Raw genomic sequence first — 21,306 nt, forward strand, 5'->3', positions numbered from 1 at the left:
CAGCTCACAACCATCCGTAACTCTAGTTCCAGGGGATCCAGTGCCCACCTATGACCTCTAAGGGTGTTATGCATGGACATGGTACATGTACACACATGTAGGTGAAACACTCATGTGAAAAACAAACCTTAAAGACAGGGTCTTGAGAGATGGCTCAGTGATTAAGAGCATAGACTGCTTTTTTTTTTTAAAAGACATATCTATTTATTTTATGTATATGTATGAGTACACTGTAAATTCAGACACACCAGAAGAGGGCATCAGATCCCATTACAGATGGTTGTGAGCCACCATGTGGTTGCTGGGAATTGAACTCAGGACCTCTGGAAGAGCAGTCAGTGCTCTTAACCACTGAGCCATCTCTCCAGCCCCCACAGTGCTCTTGCAGAGGACCTGAGTTCATTTCCTAGCACCAACATCAGGGGCCTCACGACTGCTTGTGCTGACACCAGGAGATCCAACACCTTCTTTTGACTTCTGCAGTATCTGAACTCAGGATCATAACACACACACACACACACACACACACACACACACACACACACACACACACAATTTAAAAAAAAAAAAAAACAGGCCAGATGTGGTGGTGCACACCTTAAATTCCAGCACTTGGGAGGCAGAGGTAGGCGGATCTCTAGGAGTTCGAGACCAGACTGGTCTACATAGCCAGTTCTAGGCTGGCCAAGACTACAAAGTGAGCCCCTGTCTTACAAAACCAAAAATAAATAAATAAATAAAATCTTTAAAAAATTTAAAAAGAGACAAATAACAAGGCCAGGGAGGCACCTAACGCAATTGAAGCTCTAGACAGAAAGGAGTAAGGATGGGACTTTTTGCATATTTTCACTTGGGACCTTCTTTAGGTGCTCCTGGTCCTTGTGAGGGAAGCTGCACATCTGGTTTCCAGAGGATGGGCAGCGAGGTGCACCCCTAAGGAGTTATGAATGAGGGGAACTGTGATGGTCAGGTTTTTGCTTTATAACTTGACACAGGTTAGGGTCACCTGGGAAGAGGAAACCTTAACAGAGAAAGTGCTGCCATCAGATCAGTCTGAAAAGGGCATTTTCTTGATTGATGATTGATGTGAGAGTCCAGCCCACTGTGGGTGGGGCCACCACTGGGTATAAGAAGCAAGCTGAGCACACCAAGGAGAGCAGGCCTTGTTCTGGCTCAGTTTGTGCACATCTTTTTTTTTTTTTTTTTTTGGAGCTGGGGACCGAACCCAGGGCCTTGCGCTTGCTAGCTCTACCACTGAGCTAAATTCCCAACCCCTGTTCTGGCTCAGTTTGATGATGACAATGTAACCTTAAGGCCAAGCTCAGCTGGCTTTGGTCACTGTGTTTATCACAGCAGGAGAAAGCAAACTAGAATGTGGTCAGTGCCTGGGGGGCTTGTTGTGCTTGCTCCTACTGCAAGAAGACCTCAGAGTGGGCAGCAGGGACAGTGGCAGTCATTCTCATGTTTATGAGAACATGTACTAACATACTCAGGCACCTTAGTTACACGTACATTCACACACACACGCGCGCGCGCGCACACACACACACACACACACACACACACAGAGAAAGAGAGAGAGGCTTCTCTCCTCTCTCCTAGTGTGCACACACACACCCATGCACATGCATACACACACATATATTTTCTCTGGTTATCTAGTTATGTTGTGGTTTAAATAGGAAGGGTCACCCCACAAGGCTCATGGAGCTATTTGAAAGGTGCTGGAAACTCAAAATAGGGCATAGCTGGAGGGTGGCCGACTGTCTTAGTCAGAGTTTTATTGCCATGAACAGACACCGTGACCAAGGCAACTCTTATAAGGACATTTAATTGGGGCTGACTTGCAGGTTCAGTGGTCAGTCCATTTTCATCAAGGCAGGAACATGGCAGCATCCGGGCAGGCATGGTGCAGGAGGAGCTGAGAGTTCTACATCTTCATCTGGAGGCTGCTAGCAGAATACTGTCTCCCAGGCAGCTAGGGTGAGGGTCTTAAAGCCCATGCCCACAGTGACACAGCTACTCCAACAGGGCCACACCTTCTAATAGTGCTACTCCCAGGGCCGAGCATATACAAACTGTCACACTGGCTTTGAAGGTTACATCTGCTTTCTGGTTCTGTATTTTCTCTCTGTTTCTCAGTTTCCATGAGTATTAGAACTTGGTCCACCAACTGCTGCTGCCACCATGATGTGGGACAAGCGACTGGCCTGAGCCCTCTGAGGCCACGAACCAAGACAAATCCTTCTTTCTGTAAATCGTTCATCTCAGGTACTGCGTCACAGTGGTAGGAAAACTAATCCAAGGTATAATGTGTTTAAACTGGATAGCAAGCTCTGTGAATTTACATATGCCCACACACACCTGTGTCCCCCTTGCCTGTTCAGCTATGCCCAGTCAGCTCCCACAGCTCAGATTTCTAAAATCCTAAACTAGTTCGGCCTGTTCTAGAATGTGCCATAATGGAGCCTGGTGTGTTCAGAGGTGACTGAGACTCATAAGACAGAACTTCTCCCTAAGTCAGCTTAGGCCCAGCCCTCCTCTGGGACGTAGTGTGGACACCAGGTGCCACCTGTTGGCAGCTGTCGGCATCTTGATATGACGTTCTCTGGAATCTTCCACAGTTCATGCATCATTAGCCTCAGGTTTGACTAGGCCTGGCGTGGGTGGGGTAAGGAAACAGTGGATTCAGATAGGAAAACCTGAATTAGACAAGGAAGAAAGACAGGAGGGAGTTTGTCAAGCTCTGGTGACCAGAGCCTGTCTCTGCCTGCCTTCCTAGTGCTAGGCAGGACTATCTCCAGGGCCTTCTGGAGGCTCCATTGGGGAGGAGAGTCCAGCCAACCTGACCCAGGTCAGTCTCTCCAATGGTCTCTATTGGTCAATTCCAGAAAAGGCCATGCATGCCCTAGACTGTTGACTCAGGAAGCCCAGCAGGAAGCTGGCGTGTGGTCCCTCCCTTCTCAGCTTTAGGTCTAGCCCCACACCCTGAGGACTGAAGGTAGGGACAAGCTTTCTTTAGCATCTTTGGGAGCTCACAAGAAGACATCATGCTGGTTGCTACCCACACCCCAACACAGTCTCCACCCAAGTCTGTTTGTTCCCTCCTGTCTTATCTTCCAGCTCAGACCTGATCACAACCCTTGTGGTAGTGTTCAAGCTACCAACTGTGCCCACAGGTCTCCCATTGATTAACCATTTGACCCCCTCCACCAGGGGTATGAAAACCCTGTTGTCATCCTGCTGGGCCCTCAGGCCTATGGCAGGGACATCAAGGTTTCTGAGAGGCTGGGGTGCTGGCCTGGTATGCAGATTTCAGGCACCCCATTCATGGCTGGGGTTTCAGGGCTCTGCACACTTTTCAAACACTAAGGTGTATCTAGGGGTGTCAGAGTGGCAGGTTAATCCTGCCCTCACCCCAGACCATCACTCCAGGCAAGCCCTCTGGAGCCAGGTGATTACAGCAGGCAGAGGGTGAGGGATCCTTGAAGAGCCACTGGGGCCCTGTGGCCCTAAGCCACCAGCAGTGTCTGCTTCCCTCCCTGCTCGGTGGCAGAGGCCGCTGGGTAGTGGTGGTCGTGAAAACCATGCATCCTTCCTGCAGCTGACACCGGGCATGGAGGAAGTGGCTTCCCCAGGTCCCTTACCTGGGCAGAGAGATGGCTCTGAAGTGATGTCTACAGTGCTTTCAGTTTCTATTGAATCTACCTGCAGGGCCAGAAGAGGCTACCTAGACGTCCAGTACCTGCTCTGATTGCTTTCAAGGTAGCTGGTCTCCACTGGTGACCCTGTAGGCCCCCCAGTGAAGGGAGTGGACAGTTGGGTGCAGCCAGTGACACTCGTCCAGGGAAAAGGACTGAAGGCCCTTCAGGGTTGGGAGGTAACAGGCAGATTGTTTGAAAGTAGTATGGGACAGCCCTGCGGGTGTAGAAATGGATGTCCAATTCCTCAGCTCTCAGTTTGTGTCATTCAGTGCCCTGTCCTGCAGGGTCAGGCTCCAGCATCTCCCCAGACCCTTGAGCCCAAGGCCTTACTCTCACAGATTAGCCTAACTCTGCCTTGAAAACACATCCTACAGCCCAGAGATGATGGCTCACATCTTTAATCAGCAGAAGCAGGTGGATCTCTATGAGATTGAGGCCAACACGGTCTAAAGAGCAAGTTCCACGGTAGCCAAAGCTGCACAGAGAAACCCCTTCTCAAAACAAAACAAAGCCAACAAAACCCAACAAAGAAAACCAAAAAGCACCCCCCCAAACCAAAAAAGCCCCTAAAAGAAAACACATCCTACATAAACTTCTTGACCACAAATACTCCGGTTCTCAAGTCTCCCCTGTCCCCAAGCCCTGACCCTTGACCATATTTTTACTTCCATGTTTAAAGTTCCCTGCAAGCCAGTTGTGGTAGAGCACGCCTTTAATTCCAGCACTCAGGAGGCAGAGGCAGGTGGGCCAGTCTGATCTTCATACCAAGTCCCAGGACAGTCAGAATTACATAATAGAGAGATCCCGTCTCAAAATACAAATAACAAACAAACAAAGTCCCCTGGCAATCCCCAAACTCATCCTCCTGCATCTGCATCCTTTCTCTCTCTCCTACTGGAGAGAGGAGAGCATACTACACCCTCAGGGCAGATGGACAGCCACATACTCAGTGTGTCCAGTTCTGTTCCACCACTATAATCATTGCCCTGTCCAGCGAGCCCAGAACGGGAAGGACATGTGTTAGGGCTTTATTTAACTCTCTTTTCTGTCACCGCAGCTCTTAGGTCTGCTGGGAGTCACATTCCCTTTCCTGCCAATCCTCCTGACTCCCAATCTTGGTGCCTCCTGCCTTACGGTTCCTGGAAGATGCCGGCAGGAGGAAGGGTGGTGATGCTGGACCTGTGCCTGCAACAGGACCTGGCCATAAACCTGGGTGGGGTGAAGCCCTGGCGTGGATAGCTGACCCTCCTGGTGGACTTTCCTCCCAGCCTAGCCTGCAGCTGTTGGCCTTGTTTGTTCCTTGAAAGAGTTGCCTGCCAGCCCTCAAGCTTCTTCAGAAGCCTGGGGGTGGGGGTGCGCCTGCTTCTCTCCTCTACACGTGGGTCCCAGCCTGGAGAGGCTGCCGGGACATAGAAAGGCAGTCCTCTAAGGTGGGACCAGAGGTCAGGAGCTTGTCTTGGGCCGTGTTTCTCCTGTGTCTGCCTTCTTGGATGAAATACAGGATGATCACCGGGGCCACTCTTGCTCCCAGTTTTGAAAGAGGGCCAGAGTGGGAATTACAATACTTTTTTCCGGCTCTCCCCTGGCTGCAACTGGGCTGAGTGTCCACCTAAGGACAGACATTCACCCAGTGAATTGTCCTGATTATCTTCCCGAGTGACATGCTGTTCCACAGCTCTCTCTGGGGTCCTTCTGCCTTCAGGGGAGGACTTGAGCACCAAAGTCTTTTCAAAGTAGGATGAGAAACCACTGGCCTGATTCCTGTGTCCCCACCACAAGGCAGATCCCTTGACCTCCCATGGTCATAGGGACAGAACACAGGAAGGTGGCATGTCTTGGTGTCTCCACAAATATCACGGAGCGTTTTGTTCTCCTTTGGGCTCTGGAGTGTGAGCACCAGTGCAGTGACCTGGGGTTCATGGGACTGGGTTGGGATGGAAGAGACTCTTGCTGTAGTGGACAGATTGTGCATATCCAGCTCCTTGGAAGAAGGTCTTTCTCACAGTGAGGACAGCTGATGGCCCTAGTGGTATGATTAATAGATGCTTCCTAGAGAAAACATGAATTCCGCACCATGATGCCTTCCCAGCCTGAAGACTTTCTGAGGGGAGAATGATGATGTTGGTGACTGTCAGCACGCCGCGTGCAGGCCGTGTTAGTATGTGGGACCTCTCCGAGGTGAGATCGGCTCATGGGGTTCCTCGATGACCTAAGAGGTGTTCAAGGGTCCTTCCCACTGCGGACTTGGGCGAAGTGCACTTCCTCTCACCCTTCCCACAAGGCCTTGTGTCCTGGTAGATGGCATACACACTGAGAAAGGACCCCGCTGCCTGGGGTGGAAGCCCGGCCTTAGAAACACAAAACCCCCAAACAAAACAAGGGCACTATTACTCTCAGCTCCTCAGCAGTCTTGTCTTGGAAAATAAAATTATTACTTCTTTCATGAGAGTGTTTTATGTGTGTCGGTGCAGAATGTACTCACTATTCATTGAAGTGAATGATACATTCTGCAATTTTCTGTTTAAATGTAAAATAGGGAAAAATATTAAGGTCTTACCCGTGTACTCCAGGGTCCTGAGGTCGAGGAGATTGTATACTGCAGTGTCCTACTCTATCTTAGGGACAGTAAGGCCACTGACTCCGTTACAGTGTCCATGTGACAGAACTGCCCCTCTTCCGCGTGCTCCCTCTGTGGATCTCAGTTGATGGCTGGCCACTTTGCATTTTATGTATTTATTTATTAATTATTTAAAATGGCTTTTCTTTCTTCTGAATTTTTTATTTTGGAGGCTGGAGAGAAGGTTCAGTGGTTAAGAGCATATACTGCCCTTACAGAGGACCCAAGTTTAGTTCCCAGCGCTCACACTGGCTGGATCACATACATAACACCTTCTAGCTCTAGGGGATCTGGTGCCCTCTTCTGGCCTCTGCAGGTACGCACACATGTATATAGAGCCACACTCAGACATACACAGAAATAAGATACCTAACTACTAAAATGTCAGTTTTTTGTCACTTGTGGTGACTTACACCAGTAGTTCTAGCAGTGAAACGAGGTGTGAGGACTGTGGCAAGAGGCCACAGGGATACATGGTTTGACCCTGTCTCAAAGTTTGTTTTGCTCATCATGGTGAAGGGCACACCTTGGTGACATGAAGCGTACTCACCAGCTGCTTTCAGAACATTCTGCCTTCTCAGGCTGAAACTCACTTTCTATTCAACCCTGACCCCAGTCCCTGATACTCCATCCCAATTTCTCTCCCCCTTCCCCTCCCCCCTCCTTTCTTTCTTTGTGTCTCACTGTAGACTTAACTCGTCTGGAATTCATCATGTAGTCCAAGGAGGCCTCAGACACCCAGTCATCCTTTCTCAGCCTCTCCAATGGCAGGTATTAGGGTGCGACCTGTGGCTCTAGCTTAAATTTCATCCTTAGAGGGTCTAGGGGATCGGTCTAGATGCCCTGAACCCCAAAGAGGGGTTTACAGGTGAGTCCACAAATGTTGCTTCAACTGGAGGCCTGCACCTCAGGTTTCTTCCCCCACCTGTCACCTCCTTCGGTCCTAGTGAGCCATGCCCCTGGATGGCATTATGCCTGAGGCATGGGAACCTGCTACTTTGTCCTCAGAAGGGCATTTAAAGCCTGCTGTGAGCTCTCCAGGGCCCAGGGGTTCTGTGGACCTTGTGTCTCTGAATCAAGTCCTGAACACAGTTTGGAGCTCTGGCAGGGACGCAGGGTGAGGTCTCACAATTTCAGTTTCAGGCTGGATGCAGGGCCAGGAAGCAGGACTTCTGGACTCCATGCCATTGGACTGGTCAGGATGTGGCCACCATGCCAGGCCTCCAGCCAGGCATTTACCATTTTTATGGTCTTCTTCCTTTATTGTACTATTTAATCTTATTAAGTAAGACCAAGGTGTGAGATTCAGGAGTTTTATGGCCTCAGGTGACCCCTGAGTGGAGGGAGGCTGGACCTTCCCATCTTCTTTGTGAACGATGCCTGTGCCACCCGCCATTCACAGATGCGATGTTTGGGGGCCATTAACCCACAGAGCAGGAGTAGATGCAGATGCAAGGCATAGAACACTCTGGATATTCACTGTGGGCAATGCAGGGCACAGGTGCAAGAAGGAAGTTGCCATGCCTGACAGTTCAGGGATGATTCTGCACTCTGGTTCTCTTTATGTGCAACACCACTGTCTGAGTCTGCAGGATCTCAAATGCACCAGAACAACAGGCGGGGCGTAGCGAAGTGTTAGAAAGGATTCTGCGTCTCTCCAGCCTGCACGGAGCAACCCCTCTGGTGGTAATGTTGTTCTGGTCTGGTGGGATTGGATTCTAGTGCCGCTGCTGACCACCTGGATAATGTGGCTTTGTCCTAGGGAGGCACAGTTGTCCTGGGTAGTGGCTAATGATGGGTGCACCTGCCCTGGTGGCAAAGATGATTTGTGTTTGTGAATCCTTTCTCCGCTAGTGCGGAAGCCATGCTAATTATTGCCTTAGATTGCTTTACAGCCTTTTTCTCCCAACAGCACTAGGAACATGATTTTAATGGTTCTGGAATATTCCATGGCACAACTGCATGGCACTTCATTCATCCAGGGCTTTCGGCTGGACTGCCGGGCAGCTGGGCAGCGGTGGATTGGAAAGGCTTCAGGGCACTTCTGGTTGCTCACTTCCTAGCGGGACATCTTTAGAGAGACACCGGGCACACCCCCACTCCACAGTGTTGGCATTCACTACTATCCTGTCCCCTAAACCACACTTCCTTCTACCCCAAGGGAACACTCTAGAAACACCCTCCTTTAAAGTCATTGAGAATTGTCATGAGTTAGAGACCAGCCTGGGCCATGTAGTGAGTTGAAGCTAGCCCAAGCTACAGGGTAAGATACCCCCATCTTAAAAAAAAATGCTATTGTAGATCAAGAGGCAAACTCAAGGCCTCATTTTACTTTGTATTTTCTTGATCAAAGCTTGTAAACTTGGGGATGGGCTTTTGAATTTTGAGTAAGTGCCACTTGGCCATTGGGAGGGCGGGGGAAGCTGTCTGTGCATTGCCTCTTCCCAGGGTGCACTGCAAAAAGAGGTGGCATCCAGGGAAGGGTGGCTGCAGTGTGAATGAATCTGTGAATGCCTTGCTCCCTGAGCCACAATGTGGGAGGTGTCCCGAGCCGAGCCTGGTGGGCCTCAAGAGCCTGAGCAGTGCACAGTAATCTAGAGAGTTGGGAAGACCTGAGAAACTAACAGCATCCCCAGTGTCGTTCTGAGTTCTCCTCCAGGGACCCCCAGCCTCTCCCATGACTGACTCTGAGTTTAGTTTGTGAGACACAATGACCCTCACTTCACAGTAATTGTCCTGGGGACCCAGAGAGTGAAAGCGGAGCATTTTATCTTTCTACTTTTCAGAGATGTGCCTCAGCTTGGGGAGAAGGCAGGGACAGCCGGTACACTGATGTCGGCACAAAATGAAGTTTTAAATTCCTAGCCGTACTTCTCTACTCTCTGAATTCATAACTGTCTGAATTCTTGGGCATTTTCCCAGTGTCTAGTGTTGTCCCCTCCCCAGACTCCCATCCTGCTAGTTCAGGAAACAAAACCTCATAGAATGTATGTCTCAGGGTTTGAGATTCCCTCCTTTTCTGATCCTGTAGTAGACTACCTGTCACATTTTTCTTTTCTTTCTTTCCTCCTTTCCTTCTTTCCTCCCTCCCTCCCTCCCTTCCTTCCTTCCTTCCTTCCTTCCTTCCTTCCTCCCTTCTTTCCTTTCTTTTCTGAGACAGGGTCTTACTATGTAACTCTGGCTGTCGTGAAAGTCACTATGTAGACCAGGCCATTTGAACTCACAGAGATCTGCTTGCCTCTGTCTCCAGAGTGCTGGTATTAAAGGTGTGCACCATCACTACCTGTGTGCCTGTGACTTTTCAACCCTAGGATGAACCAAGAGCCTAGATAATTAGGAACAGTTGCCAGCTAGGGAGGGCAGGGGCCTAGTGCCTGCTGTGAATCTGTGACTCTCTGGTGAGCTCTAAGTGCATCTCACACTGAAAATGGACCGTAGACTCCTTACAGTCTGTAGCCACCAGGCCAGTTTATTGATGGTTTTGCTCTCTGCATCTCTTACCTAGGCTGCCTGAGAGGATGGAGGGGAGATAGGAGTGTATATGACATAAGTACTTTGTTTATATGTATGAAATTGTCAAAGAATAAATAAAAATGTCCTATTTAAAAAGGAAGTCTGCAAAGTGTGTCTCTTCCTGCTTGGGGTTTGCAGCCCATTTGGACTAGTTCTGGCCATAGCTGGATCCCTCCTGCTGTCTTCCTGCTACTTCATGCGGCCACTCAGGTTCCCGTGGGTAGCCAGGACTGTGAGGACTCACACCACAGCCCTCACAGAGGCCTTACACTCTTCCTGTAAACTCAGCAGTAGCCTTGGCATCTGTTTCCACGTTGCCAGCACCACTGCCCTGGCTGAGTGCCCCTCGAGGAAGAAGGGGTCCTCATGGCTGTGAGTGGGCAGCAGCATTTTGTGAGCAAATATCTAACTGTGATGGCAAGGGTGCTGCTGTGACTCCAGCCCTTGGTCCCCAGACGTATATACTACTATCATGGAGACATCCAGTTGGGCCCGAGGCACCTGGCATAATTTATGGGTCACTGCCCCAGCCTCTGAGAGCTCCCATTCAGCCCCCGTAGCTATTCTTTAGTGGATTGCTCTCCCTTTATATCAGATCAGCTGCTCCTGGGCAAGGAGTCTGGTGGTAGGCGGGTGGTGGTTTTGGATGCAGCCCTTCCTACACTCCTCTGCCTGTGAGAGGAAGCCTTTGGCAGCAGCTATGTAGGACAGGGTGAACGAGATGCTGTTGGGTTCACATGAACAGTGCTATACAGTTCTTTGAGTAGAAAAAGCAACTTACGTTCTGGTCAGTCAATGCAGGAACCATGCGAGGGAAGTGAGACTGATTATAAGGAAAGGTGCAAGAGACAGGTACAGGAGGCTGCAGGCCAATACCATGCCAGCAGCGAGGCTATTGCTCATAGCCTTCTTAGACTTTGGTACCATGGGGGGTAAAGCCACAAGTTAACAGAAACAGTTTGCTCAAGTGTAGACATAGGACATTTGTTCCCCTCCCCAAACCTCCCTGTTCCTTCCACCAAGGTCAATAGAGTCTTCAGCCGTGGGCTCGAGCCTCAAGTGCATCTCCTCTTATGTCCCATGTCTCAGCAGGCCGGGAAATCCGTCAACACACCCTGACCTGCCTTGACTCTGCCTGGCAGGCAGACTTTTCTCTCTCTTTCCCTACTCTGTTTCAAAGAAGTTGCGAACAGCTCCCAACACTCATGTCCAGGATATTGATGGGAACCTATCTTAGCCATCCATGATGCAGAGGAAGCTTGGTACTAGTTCCCAGGTCAGTAGGGACACTGCACTTCAGGGTCTCCATGCCGCCTGGCCCTGTGGGTACCACCTAGGTGATCAGGTGAACTGAGACATTTCACTAAACCTTGGGCTGCTGAACATTCCTGTTTCCTTTATCCCCTCTCATCCTTGCCTTTCATGATCTTGACACCTACAGAAAGCAACGACCAGGTATGTGGAAACTGTCTCTTCATCTGAATTTGTTGCATGTTTGCTCATGATTAAAACTAGAGTTGTGGGGCTGGGTAGTGGCACACATGGTGTAGGAACTTGCTGCCGAGTCTGGTGACTTGAGTTTGATCTTTGGAAACTATAGAGTAGGAGAGTATGGATTCCCACAAGTTTTCCTCTGACCTCTATACACCTCCAGAGGCAGATACTCACACTCCTGAGCTGATAAAATAAAAAGGTAAAAGTAATATCATGAATTTGGAGTTGTGCTGGGGATTTTACAAGAGTGCATGGGAGCCATGGGCTCACCTCAGTGTCTTGTGTTAGATCGTATGACATGACACTCTTGCTGGCATGTGAGCCTTGATCCCTTGGGTAACATGACACCTGTTAGGATTCTTCATAGCATAGCCATTATTTACCCCTCCTCTTTCCCCCCTCTCCTTCCCTCCCTCCCCCTCTGTGTGTGTGTGTTAATGTGTGATCCATGTACATTTCATACGTGCATGTGTGTGTGAGCATGCATGCATGTGTATGTTGGTTCATGTGCTTATGTGTGCATGTGGAGGCCAGCTGTCTTCCATAATCATTGTCATGTCTGTCTGTCTGTCTATCTATCTATCTATCTATCTATCTATCTATCTATCTATCTATCGGCTGGCCATTCAATAGCTGAAATCTTTCTGCCTCCGATAGAATTAAAGTTGTGTGCCACCACGTCTGCCTTAATTTTATCATTTTAAAGGATGTGTATATGTGACATTAGTGCAGGTGTCCTTGGAGGCCAGAGACATTTGATCCCTTGGAGCTAGATTTACCGAAGATCATGAGCTTCCTGATCTGGGTTCTGGGAACCAAACCTGGGTCCTCTGCAAGAGCAGTATGAGCTCTTAACCACTGAGCCATCTCCCCAGCTCTTCTATTCTGTTTTTCTTCTCACTGATTAGTTGTCATTAGCTGGCCTGCGAGCTCCAGGAGTCTGCCTAGCTCATCCTCCGCCTGCTGAGGACACAAATATCTATGCCTTTGTTTGTCCTTTGTGTGGATGCTGGGGATCTGAACTCAGGTCCTTAGGCTTGCCAGCAGACACTTTGCCTATGGACTCATCTTCCCAGCCCCCACAAGCTACCATTTTGCTACTTTGTAATCAGTTAATTAGTACCACAGGAAACGCGTTTTCATTTCTGTGAATAACTTCTTTCTCCTCAAACAGTAATCCACTGCTTTTAGGATCTTGTAGTAGATGTCACCCAGAGGAATTGTTGTTAGTGTTAACACTTATGATGAGTTTCTGTCTTCATTTCTCCTGCAGGAATCATTTGGAATTCTTATATAAAATACTCCCTCTCTTTTCTCAATTATTTGCACAATTACTTATATCAGCATGGATTTATATGCATTTATTTTAACTTTTGGGCTTACTTTGTTTTCTGGCTCAGATTGTAGCTTTGGCTTTTGGGAGCCCCTTCACCTTGGCTTAGCATTCCTTTGACATGCCTCATCCTATTCTGAGCTCGTCCTCATTTTCTGACACCATGAAATACTGCAGAGTTCTCATTTCCTTTCCTAAAGACACAACTGCTCCTCCAAAGAGCCTGGTTCCTCTTCTAGGAGGATGATATGGTTCTAAGATATGGCTAGAAACTAGAAAATAACTGTGCATACATGTGTGTGCACATAGCACACAAATTCTCCAATCATCTGTCTATCCACTTTTCAAGCATTTACTGCTAAATGTTTGAAACCATTGGTTTCAGACAACTTTGTTACGCAGTGGTAGCTGACTGATGCACGAGGCTAGGACTTTACAAAATTTTCAGCCTCCCTGGCTGATGGCATCCTAGAAGGCAGTGTTGAGTGGTGGGAAGAGAGGGTTTTTATTTTAAACTTCTTTCAAAGGCCCTCTAGAGATGGAAGGAAGCTTCTTTTGAAACTTCCTGAACCAATTTGCTGAACTGAAAAGGAGCCCCTCCTTGCCTTTTTGTTCCTAAATTCTAGTAGCCCCACCGCTTTCATTTTGTATCCCAGGACCTGGGAGTAGAGATTGCTTTCTTCTGTTCATCTTGGCAGGGACCTCACACTCCGCTTTGCTCTTCCAGCGCCTGGGTAGTCATTTTACTCATTGGCTCCCTTTAGTGAGGTTTTCTTTCCCTCACTGGAAAGCACTGGGCCCTGGATGAGTTCTCAAGATTAGGAAATGGTGCCAGTGTTGGAGATGCCAGGGAACAGACAAGGAGAGAGACACTCAGTGTGTGCCTAGACTTGTGAGCAGTGTTGTGACTTGTGGGATGCCACTGAAGCAGTGTTTAGGGGAAACTTACAACACTAACTGCTGTGGTGGAGCAGGAGGTCCCCAGCCAGGGGCCTTCTACCTTAAAAACCAGGAAAGGAAAACAATATCAAATTACTCCAAAGTAGCAGAAAAAGATAAATCCTTGAAGAAATAAAACTAAGAAAAAAAAATCTGTGAAACCAAAACCAAGTACCTTAAAGAGATTAGCAAAACTGATAAGCCAGACAGCTAGAAGAAAAGAGAGGACAAAGGGGTGGCGATGTCACTTCCAACTACAGTCACTGAGGGACAGACACTAAGGGAACAGCAGCAGTTTAGATGGAATGGGAAAGTTCTGGAGGATACAATTTATCAAAGTGCACATATTGGATCAAAGATGAGACTAAGGCTAGATTTTAAAGGGATTGAATTGTTATTAAAATCAAAGCAAAAGAAAACAACAAAGCCTCTCTCACAAGGGGAACTCTGGGCTCAGATGTTACCATTGGTAAATTCTACTGAATATTTGGGGAAGAGAATCAAACAACTCAGAAATCTGAAAAGGACTAAATTCTTTCAATTCTTTCTCTAAGGAACTTGAGCAGCACACAAAAGCATCACAAGAACTAAAAATGGAGCTGGAGAGATGGCTGGAAGGTAAAGACTGCTCTGGGCTCTTGCAGAAGACCAGAGCTCTGTTCCTAGTACCCACATAAGAAGGCTTACAACTTCCTGTAACTCCAGTTCCAGGGGATCCTTTTCTGGCCCATACAGGCACAGAGGGCACACAGTGCACATACAGACAAACAGGCATACACCATATGCAGTAAATAAAATATTAAGGAATTAAGATAAAAAAAAAACCTGGACTAATACTCCCTTCATGAACACAGAGGAAAACATTCTAAATGTTGACAAATGAAATCCAAAGTGATTAAGATGTGACATGGGTGGGTAAGAATGGTCAGTATGCATTGCATGTGTGAAAAATGGTCTAACATCAAATTCAATTAATAAATAAAATTTAAAAGTGTAATCAGATATAGTCTAGTCAGGAAGGCTTAATGATTTAATGCAGTGTCATTCAACGTACTGACAGACCGAAAGCCACACAACCCTCTCAATCAAGTCAGAGAGGCAGTCTTGCAGAAATGCAACACACATTCCTGGTAAACTCATGAACTAAATATAGAAGCGGACTTCCTTATTCAGGTAAAGGGTATCATCAAGGCCAGGGCTGCTGGGACGACAGAGGACAGAGTGGTTTTCCAGAGACCAGGCCAGGGTATCTGCTTTCCTCGATTCTCATCAGCACTGTACTGGAAATCATAGCCCGTGTACCCACGGAGGGAAATAAATACAAATGACTGATTGGAAAGGATGTGAAGCCTTCACTATTCACTGGTGACATGATTATCTATCTCAGTTTAATTCTGAGCACCCACATAGGTGGCTTACAACCACCTATGACTCCAGTGACAGGGAATCTAAGACCTTTTTCTGGTCTCTGTTACATACCCACACACAGGCACACAGTTGTGCATGCATGTACACATGTACGCACACACACATGCACACAGATTAAAAAAAAAACCCAAAAACAAACAAGCAAGCCTGTACAAAACCTGCAAGTGTTGGTAAGGATGGTAAGACATTGGAACTTCCAGGCAGTGGTGGCGTCTCACTCCTTTATACCAGCAATGGGGAGGTGGCAGAGGGGGCAGGGGCAGGGGCAGGGGCAGGGGCAGAGGCAGAGGCAGAGGCAGAGAGGCAGGGGCAGGGGCAGGGGCAGGGGCAGAGGCAGAGGCAGAGGCAGAGGCAGAGGCAGAGGCAGAGGCAGAGGCAGAGGCAGAGAGGCAGGGGCAGGGGCAGGAGCAGGGGCAGGGGCAGGGGCAGGGGCAGAGGCAGAGGCAGAGGCAGAGGCAGAGGCAGAGGCAGAGGCAGAGAGGCAGGGGCAGGGGCAGGGGCAGGGGCAGAGGCAGGGGCAGAGGCAGAGGCAGAGGCAGAGGCAGAGGCAGAGAGGCAGGGGCAGGGGCAGGGGCAGGGGCAGGGGCAGGGGCAGGGGCAGGGGCAGAGGCAGAGGCAGAGGCAGAGGCAGAGAGGCAGGGGCAGGGGCAGGGGCAGGAGCAGGGGCAGGGGCAGGGGCAGAGGCAGAGGCAGAGGCAGAGGCAGAGGCAGAGGCAGAGGCAGAGGCAGAGGCAGAGGCAGAGGCAGGGGGAGGGGCAAGGGCTGGGGCAGGGGCAGGGGCAGGGGGAGGGGCAGGGGCAGGGGCAGAGGCAGGGGCAGAGGCAGAGGCAGAGGCAGAGGCAGGGGGAGGGGCAGGGGCAGGGGCAGGGGCAGAGGCAGAGGCAGAGGCAGAGAGGCAGGGGCAGGGGCAGGGGCAGGGGCAGGGGCAGGGGCAGGGGCAGGGGCAGAGGCAGAGGCAGAGGCAGAGGCAGAGGCAGAGGCAGGGGCAGAGGCAGAGGCAGAGGCAGAGAGAGAGGCAGCTGGATCTCAGAGTTCAAGGCCATCCTGGTCAACAAAACAAGTTCCAGGACAGCTGGAGACAACGTGGCGGGAGTGGGGTGTGGGGTGTGGGTGGAGGAGGTGAAAGAAAGAAAGGAAGAAAGAAAGGAAGGAAGGGAGGGAGGGAGAGAGGGAGGAAGGAAGGGAGGGAGGGAGGGAGGAAGGGAACTGGAATTGTGCATTTTGGTGACAGTGTAAAATAACAAGAGTCTGGTGGTCCTTCAAAAAGCTAAGCATAGAAGCGCTATATAATACAGAAATTCTCTCTGTTGGTTAGAAACAGAAGAATCCAGAGCAGAGTCTTAACGATATTTGTACACTGATGATGAAGACAGCAGGAAAGACGACAACTGCGCTGTGGGAAACAACCCTAGTACCATTAATAGGTAAACGGATAAGGAAAAATGTGGCTTAATCCAGCCCTGCAAAGGAGGGCACTTCTGAAGTGTCACAGAATGGATGGCGTCAAGGCCACTGCAGTCAGAAGGGTGAACTGATGCTGCACACCCCCCTGCCCCCTTATGGAAATCCCTAGAGTTGTCAAGAGAGAGGAGGCAGGAGGGTAGAATGAAGATTGTATTTAACAGTAGCTAAGGTGGGAAACGTTATGTTACGTGTTTTCTCGGTCTCTATATCTTAGCACCAAGCAATTTGATATAGGAGTGAGCAAATACCTATCATGGAAGCATCAAAAATATGAAATACTGAAGAAAAAAATCTGACAAGATGTAAGAAAATGACAAGTCTTGCTGAGAGAACCAAGACCTAAACAGAGGCCTACGCAGAGCCACAGGCTGGAGGACTGAGCTTTCTGATGGTTGATTCTTCCAAACTGATCTGTGTGTTCAATGCAACCTCAATCAAAATCCCTTCCAATTTAAAACATAAAAGACTATCTATATACCACCCACTCTCCCACTCACCCATCCTACCGCTCATCTACCTACCTACTCTCAATTCAGTCATTCAGACATCTATCCGCCACTCATCCACCCATCAGTCGTCATTCACACACCAGCCCATCCATCCATACTGTATACTCTCTGACCTGATTTGCCATATTGGACCTTGCCTTTCTCATGTTTCAGGGGAGGACCTACAGAGTTGGTTGTGTGACAGATGGCAGTCTGGGCCTAGGCTCGGGACTTGGTGTTTACTTTGTGCTAGCATGACTGGGACTGGGGTCTCCTTTAATCTGGAAGGACTGAGAACTTTTTCTGCGGCTTCTCTGGGAGTCCTCTACTTACCATGGTGGGAATCATTAGTTTCCCACTTCAGTCAAGGCCAACTCTCTGGGGTTTGGTAGCCTGGGCTTGGATACTTGGCCAGGATGACAAGAGGCAAGGGTAATGGTCTACATGAGTGTTAAGCCAACCTCGTTTCCTGTGTACAGAAAGACTGTGTTGAGGTAACTGAGACATAAGATCCTCAGTAATTCGGTTTCTGCTACAGATGCTAATAATCAAACGGATCACAGAGCATCATGGGGGATGGCCTGCGACCATACATATGGCCAACACAGTAAAGGTCAGTGAGGTAACATGAGATCAAAATGGGATAGGGAAGAGAGAGGAGCTGTCTGGGGTAGGGAGCCCTAAAGCTGCAGATTGGATGGGCTGTATGGCTGCCTCCCACCCTGAGTGAGGAGGGGTTGTGTCGGGCAGGATGCATCAGTCAGGGTTCTTCAGAGAAACGGGAGCGCCAGGGTGTGTGCTTGTGTACACATATAGGTGAGTGTTACTTTAAGGAATGGCTCGTGAAATGGTGGGGCTGTCTGAAATCTGAAGGAAAGTCAGCAAGTGGGAGACTCAAAGCCGAGCCGGAGGTAGCCTCCTCTTGGCCTTGTAGACCTTAGTCTCTCTTTACTATCCACTCCAGGGAGGACCAACTGCTCACATTTGGAATAAAGCAAAAACCTACCTCCATGGAAGCATCAAGACTAGTGTCTGACCGAACACTGAGTGCTGAGACTCAGCCATGTCGACAGACAACAGAAACCACCACAGAAGGCCACTGAGAACAGGATTGAGGCTTGGATGATTCTCATTTGGGGGAGGACTCCCTCTTCTCTCTTCCCTCATCAGGTCTTCTGCCTCCCTCTCCCTTCTCCTCTCGCAGCCCCTCCCCTCCCCCAGCTTCCGGATGAGTCAGTGTGTGGACAGGCAGAGTGGGACATTCACTTCAGGAGCCTGTGACGTCTTTGCTACCTCCTCCCTGTCGTCAAGGCTGTAAATTTTGTGCAGTCCCTAGAAACAGTGTCTTGTCCAGATAAACACTGCAGGGTGTGGGGCCGGCAGAAGAAGGCCCAGGGTGCCTGGGACCCTGTCCACTATTGGTTTCGTTTCCAGTCTAATAAGGACTGTGCAGGAAGTCTGACGTCCAGCACGGTCCACCTGTGACTGGGTGGTACAGTTATTGTCACCTTGGGCCACCACATCCTTGTTGAAGATTGTGACACTTCCCAGGAGCTTCCTCAAAGTATTGATGTCTCCTTTCCTTCACCATAGTCCTGGGGGAGAGCTGCAAGGAGGTGGAATAGAGGCCTCTGGAGCCGAGAGTGGAAAACTGAGCTTTGAGATCGTGGCAGCTGCCTGTCAGACCCCAGCACAGAGGAAGGTCAATCAGGTGGATAAAGCCACCCTCTGTGTGTTTGCCACATCCAATGGTGGTTTGAGAATGTGTCTACATGTGTGTTGGCCTCTGTGTGGTCCCTCGGTGCTGTCCAGCTCCTGTTCATCTTGTTGCAGAGCCTTGTCCCTGCCCCCCAGGGTGTCCTGGTCCTCATCCTTCACTAGGGAACCACAAAAACCAAAATCGGCGGCTGAGAAGCAGGCGGTGAAACAAAAGCTTGACAGCCTTTGCTGCCGTTTGCCCTTACATCAGCTCCCTCAACTACTAGCGTTGTGGTTTGACCGCTGTGCCCAGCCTTGTGCTGGGCTGCATGGCATCAAAGCTCACCTAAGCCACTCCAGATACTGCAATGGGCCAGGAGGTCTGTGAGTATCAGGTCATTCAGCTTGCAGTCACCACAGCTTCGTTCAGCAGGAACACAGTACTGACCTTCTCTACCCAAGGAGATTCCAGCTTCCTCATCCAGGAAGGACTCATATCTCCCATGTGGAGAGGACCCATCTTCTCAGAGCTCAGCTCAGAGGTCTGCCCTGGGCATCATGAGTTTGGCCAAAATCCCTCTGACTCCCAGTGTAGCAGAGAAAGCACGGCATGGAAAACCACAGGTTCTTGGGACCAGGTCTATCCTTGGTTTCTTCAGGGCATGGTGCCAGCCTGAGGGGCCCACATAGAGAATCCAAACAATGGTTTCCTTGGCCCAGCTGGTTCTAGTTCCCTAATCCCTATTTCTTTGGGCTCAGGCCACACTCAGATTCCCCCACGTGCCTGAGCCATGGTGGGGAGAAGAGCATAAGACCAGGGCTGATGGGCACAGTGAGGTGGGAAGACTGGCTCCCACCCATGCCCAAGCTCTTGGTCATTTTTATCTTCGATGTCTTTCCAGTGCCTGGAACCCTTTCTGGCTCCAGCTAGGATGGCACAGAGGTCCCAGAGGACTAAGTGGGTGGCATCATAGGACACTACTATGACCAGCAGTACTGTCTCTCTAGTCCAGGATGTGGCCTTTGTTCAGAACTGGAGGGAGAGTCTAGGGGAGGAGATGACACTCCCCATTCAGGGAACCTATGACCATCCATGCCTCTCTCCTCACTCACCTCTGCAAGTTGGGGACAAAATTGGAGCGTGAGGCACCTTGTGACCAAATCCACTATGTGTGCTCTAACCTAAGTCAGGACCTATCCTTGTTTTCAGGAGGAGGAAACATGAAGGGCAGGGGTGCTCCCCAGGTCTCAGTTCATGCTCACAGCATGGGTGACCACCCCTGCCTCTCCATCCTGTGTGGACCTCAGGAACCGGTGTCTCTCATAGGCTCCTGTTTGTGGTTTTTACCAACTCTGATGTAGCATCCTGATTCCTGGAGGCATTTCCAGATACTGGGGAGGCAGCTACATATAGTTTTGGGCTAAGTTCAGGGATGGACAGAAGATCACCAGGGTCACCCAAAGGATCATGTCCTTTGAGTAAGAGCTGTGGCTAGGAACACAGGACAGGCTGCCTGAGCCCACATATCCTCGGGAGAAGTGTTAGCCCTAGGAGACTCTGCAGGGACAGGACCTGCTGGAGTTGGGGCTAACCCCTCTTCTCAGACTGCATTCTCACAGAGTGGCCACTCAAGCTACTTCCTCTTGTACCCTGGGGACACGAATCCAATGAGAGTTGTTGCCTGGGCTGAGGGCTGCCCAAGTTTTAATTACATGTAATTCCAGAGACTGGCAGAGCCTGAGAAAATAAGGGGATTAGAGAGTAGTCTTAGCTGGGCTCAGTTGAGTACAGCAGGCTCCATGGAGACAGGTGGCCCCCGTGTCCCCACTGCTCCTTGCCTTCTGGATCACGAAATGGGGTCAGGCACCCCCTCCCTCTGGAGTCTTGGTTTCCTGACACTCTTTCTTTGTCTTCCCCAGATGATGTGAAGTGAGGTGCATTAGGAATATGGTTGCCTCAGCCCGCACAGCTTGTGGAGAGATAGAATGGAGCCGGGGACACCTGAAAACTCCGTATTCTAGGCTGTGTTGGAGCTTGCAGGGCTGAGCCTGGGAGCATGTTGGCGGAGGTTTGGGGGCTATGGCAGACTTTGTGGGATGTAATTCCAGCAGGTATCTCCTGCTCTCCCCACCTGACAGTGGCCTGGCTTGTAGCTTAAAGGAATGGAGTTCGCTTGGGGTGTGTGCTGGCATTGGGATAATTGGGGCTATGACATCCTGAGGAAGGCCAAGTTTACCCAGGGAGTCATATAAAGATAAACTCAGATAACTTGAATCAATATTTCCTCTCTGGGACCTGTGGAGCCCCCACAGCTGTCTTCCTGATAACTCGGCAAATGCCCCACCCACCCTTCGCACCTCCCTCGTCCTCCGCCCTCGGGTGCCTGCTAGGCATATAAGTCCTGGACCCCTGTCCTGGGATGCTCTTCTGTGCCACCCTCGTGAGCCACCATGGGGCTGCCACTAGCTCGCCTGGTGGCTGTGTGCCTAGTCCTGGCCTTAGCCAAGGGCTTGGAACTTCAGAAAGGTAAGGGGCTGGGTACTCTGGGTAAAGGGACGGGCAGAACACCCTGAGGGTGGGAAGGCAGTTCAGAGCAATTAGCAAGGGGCTTCTGGAATAGGAGAGGG

At 49.9% G+C, this 21,306-nt stretch overlaps 1 protein-coding gene across 2 annotated transcripts in view; it reads left to right on the forward strand.

The window, feature by feature from the left end:
- The first annotated feature begins 17,840 nt into the window (after positions 1-17,840).
- The window catches only part of Muc2 (mucin 2, oligomeric mucus/gel-forming), a 35,506-nt gene continuing 32,040 nt past the window's right edge, over positions 17,841-21,306 (forward strand). Inside the window, exon 1 of one of the 2 annotated variants that reach the window (XM_063280773.1) lies at positions 17,841-21,205. In XM_063280773.1, coding sequence (XP_063136843.1) covers positions 21,130-21,205 — 76 coding nt within the window. In that variant the 5' untranslated portion in view covers positions 17,841-21,129. The remainder of the gene's footprint in view (positions 21,206-21,306) is intronic. The other variant, NM_022174.1, reaches the window with a different exon arrangement.

The sequence above is a fragment of the Rattus norvegicus genome, chromosome 1, assembly GCF_036323735.1.
Source record: "Rattus norvegicus strain BN/NHsdMcwi chromosome 1, GRCr8, whole genome shotgun sequence".
NCBI lineage: Eukaryota > Metazoa > Chordata > Mammalia > Rodentia > Muridae > Rattus > Rattus norvegicus.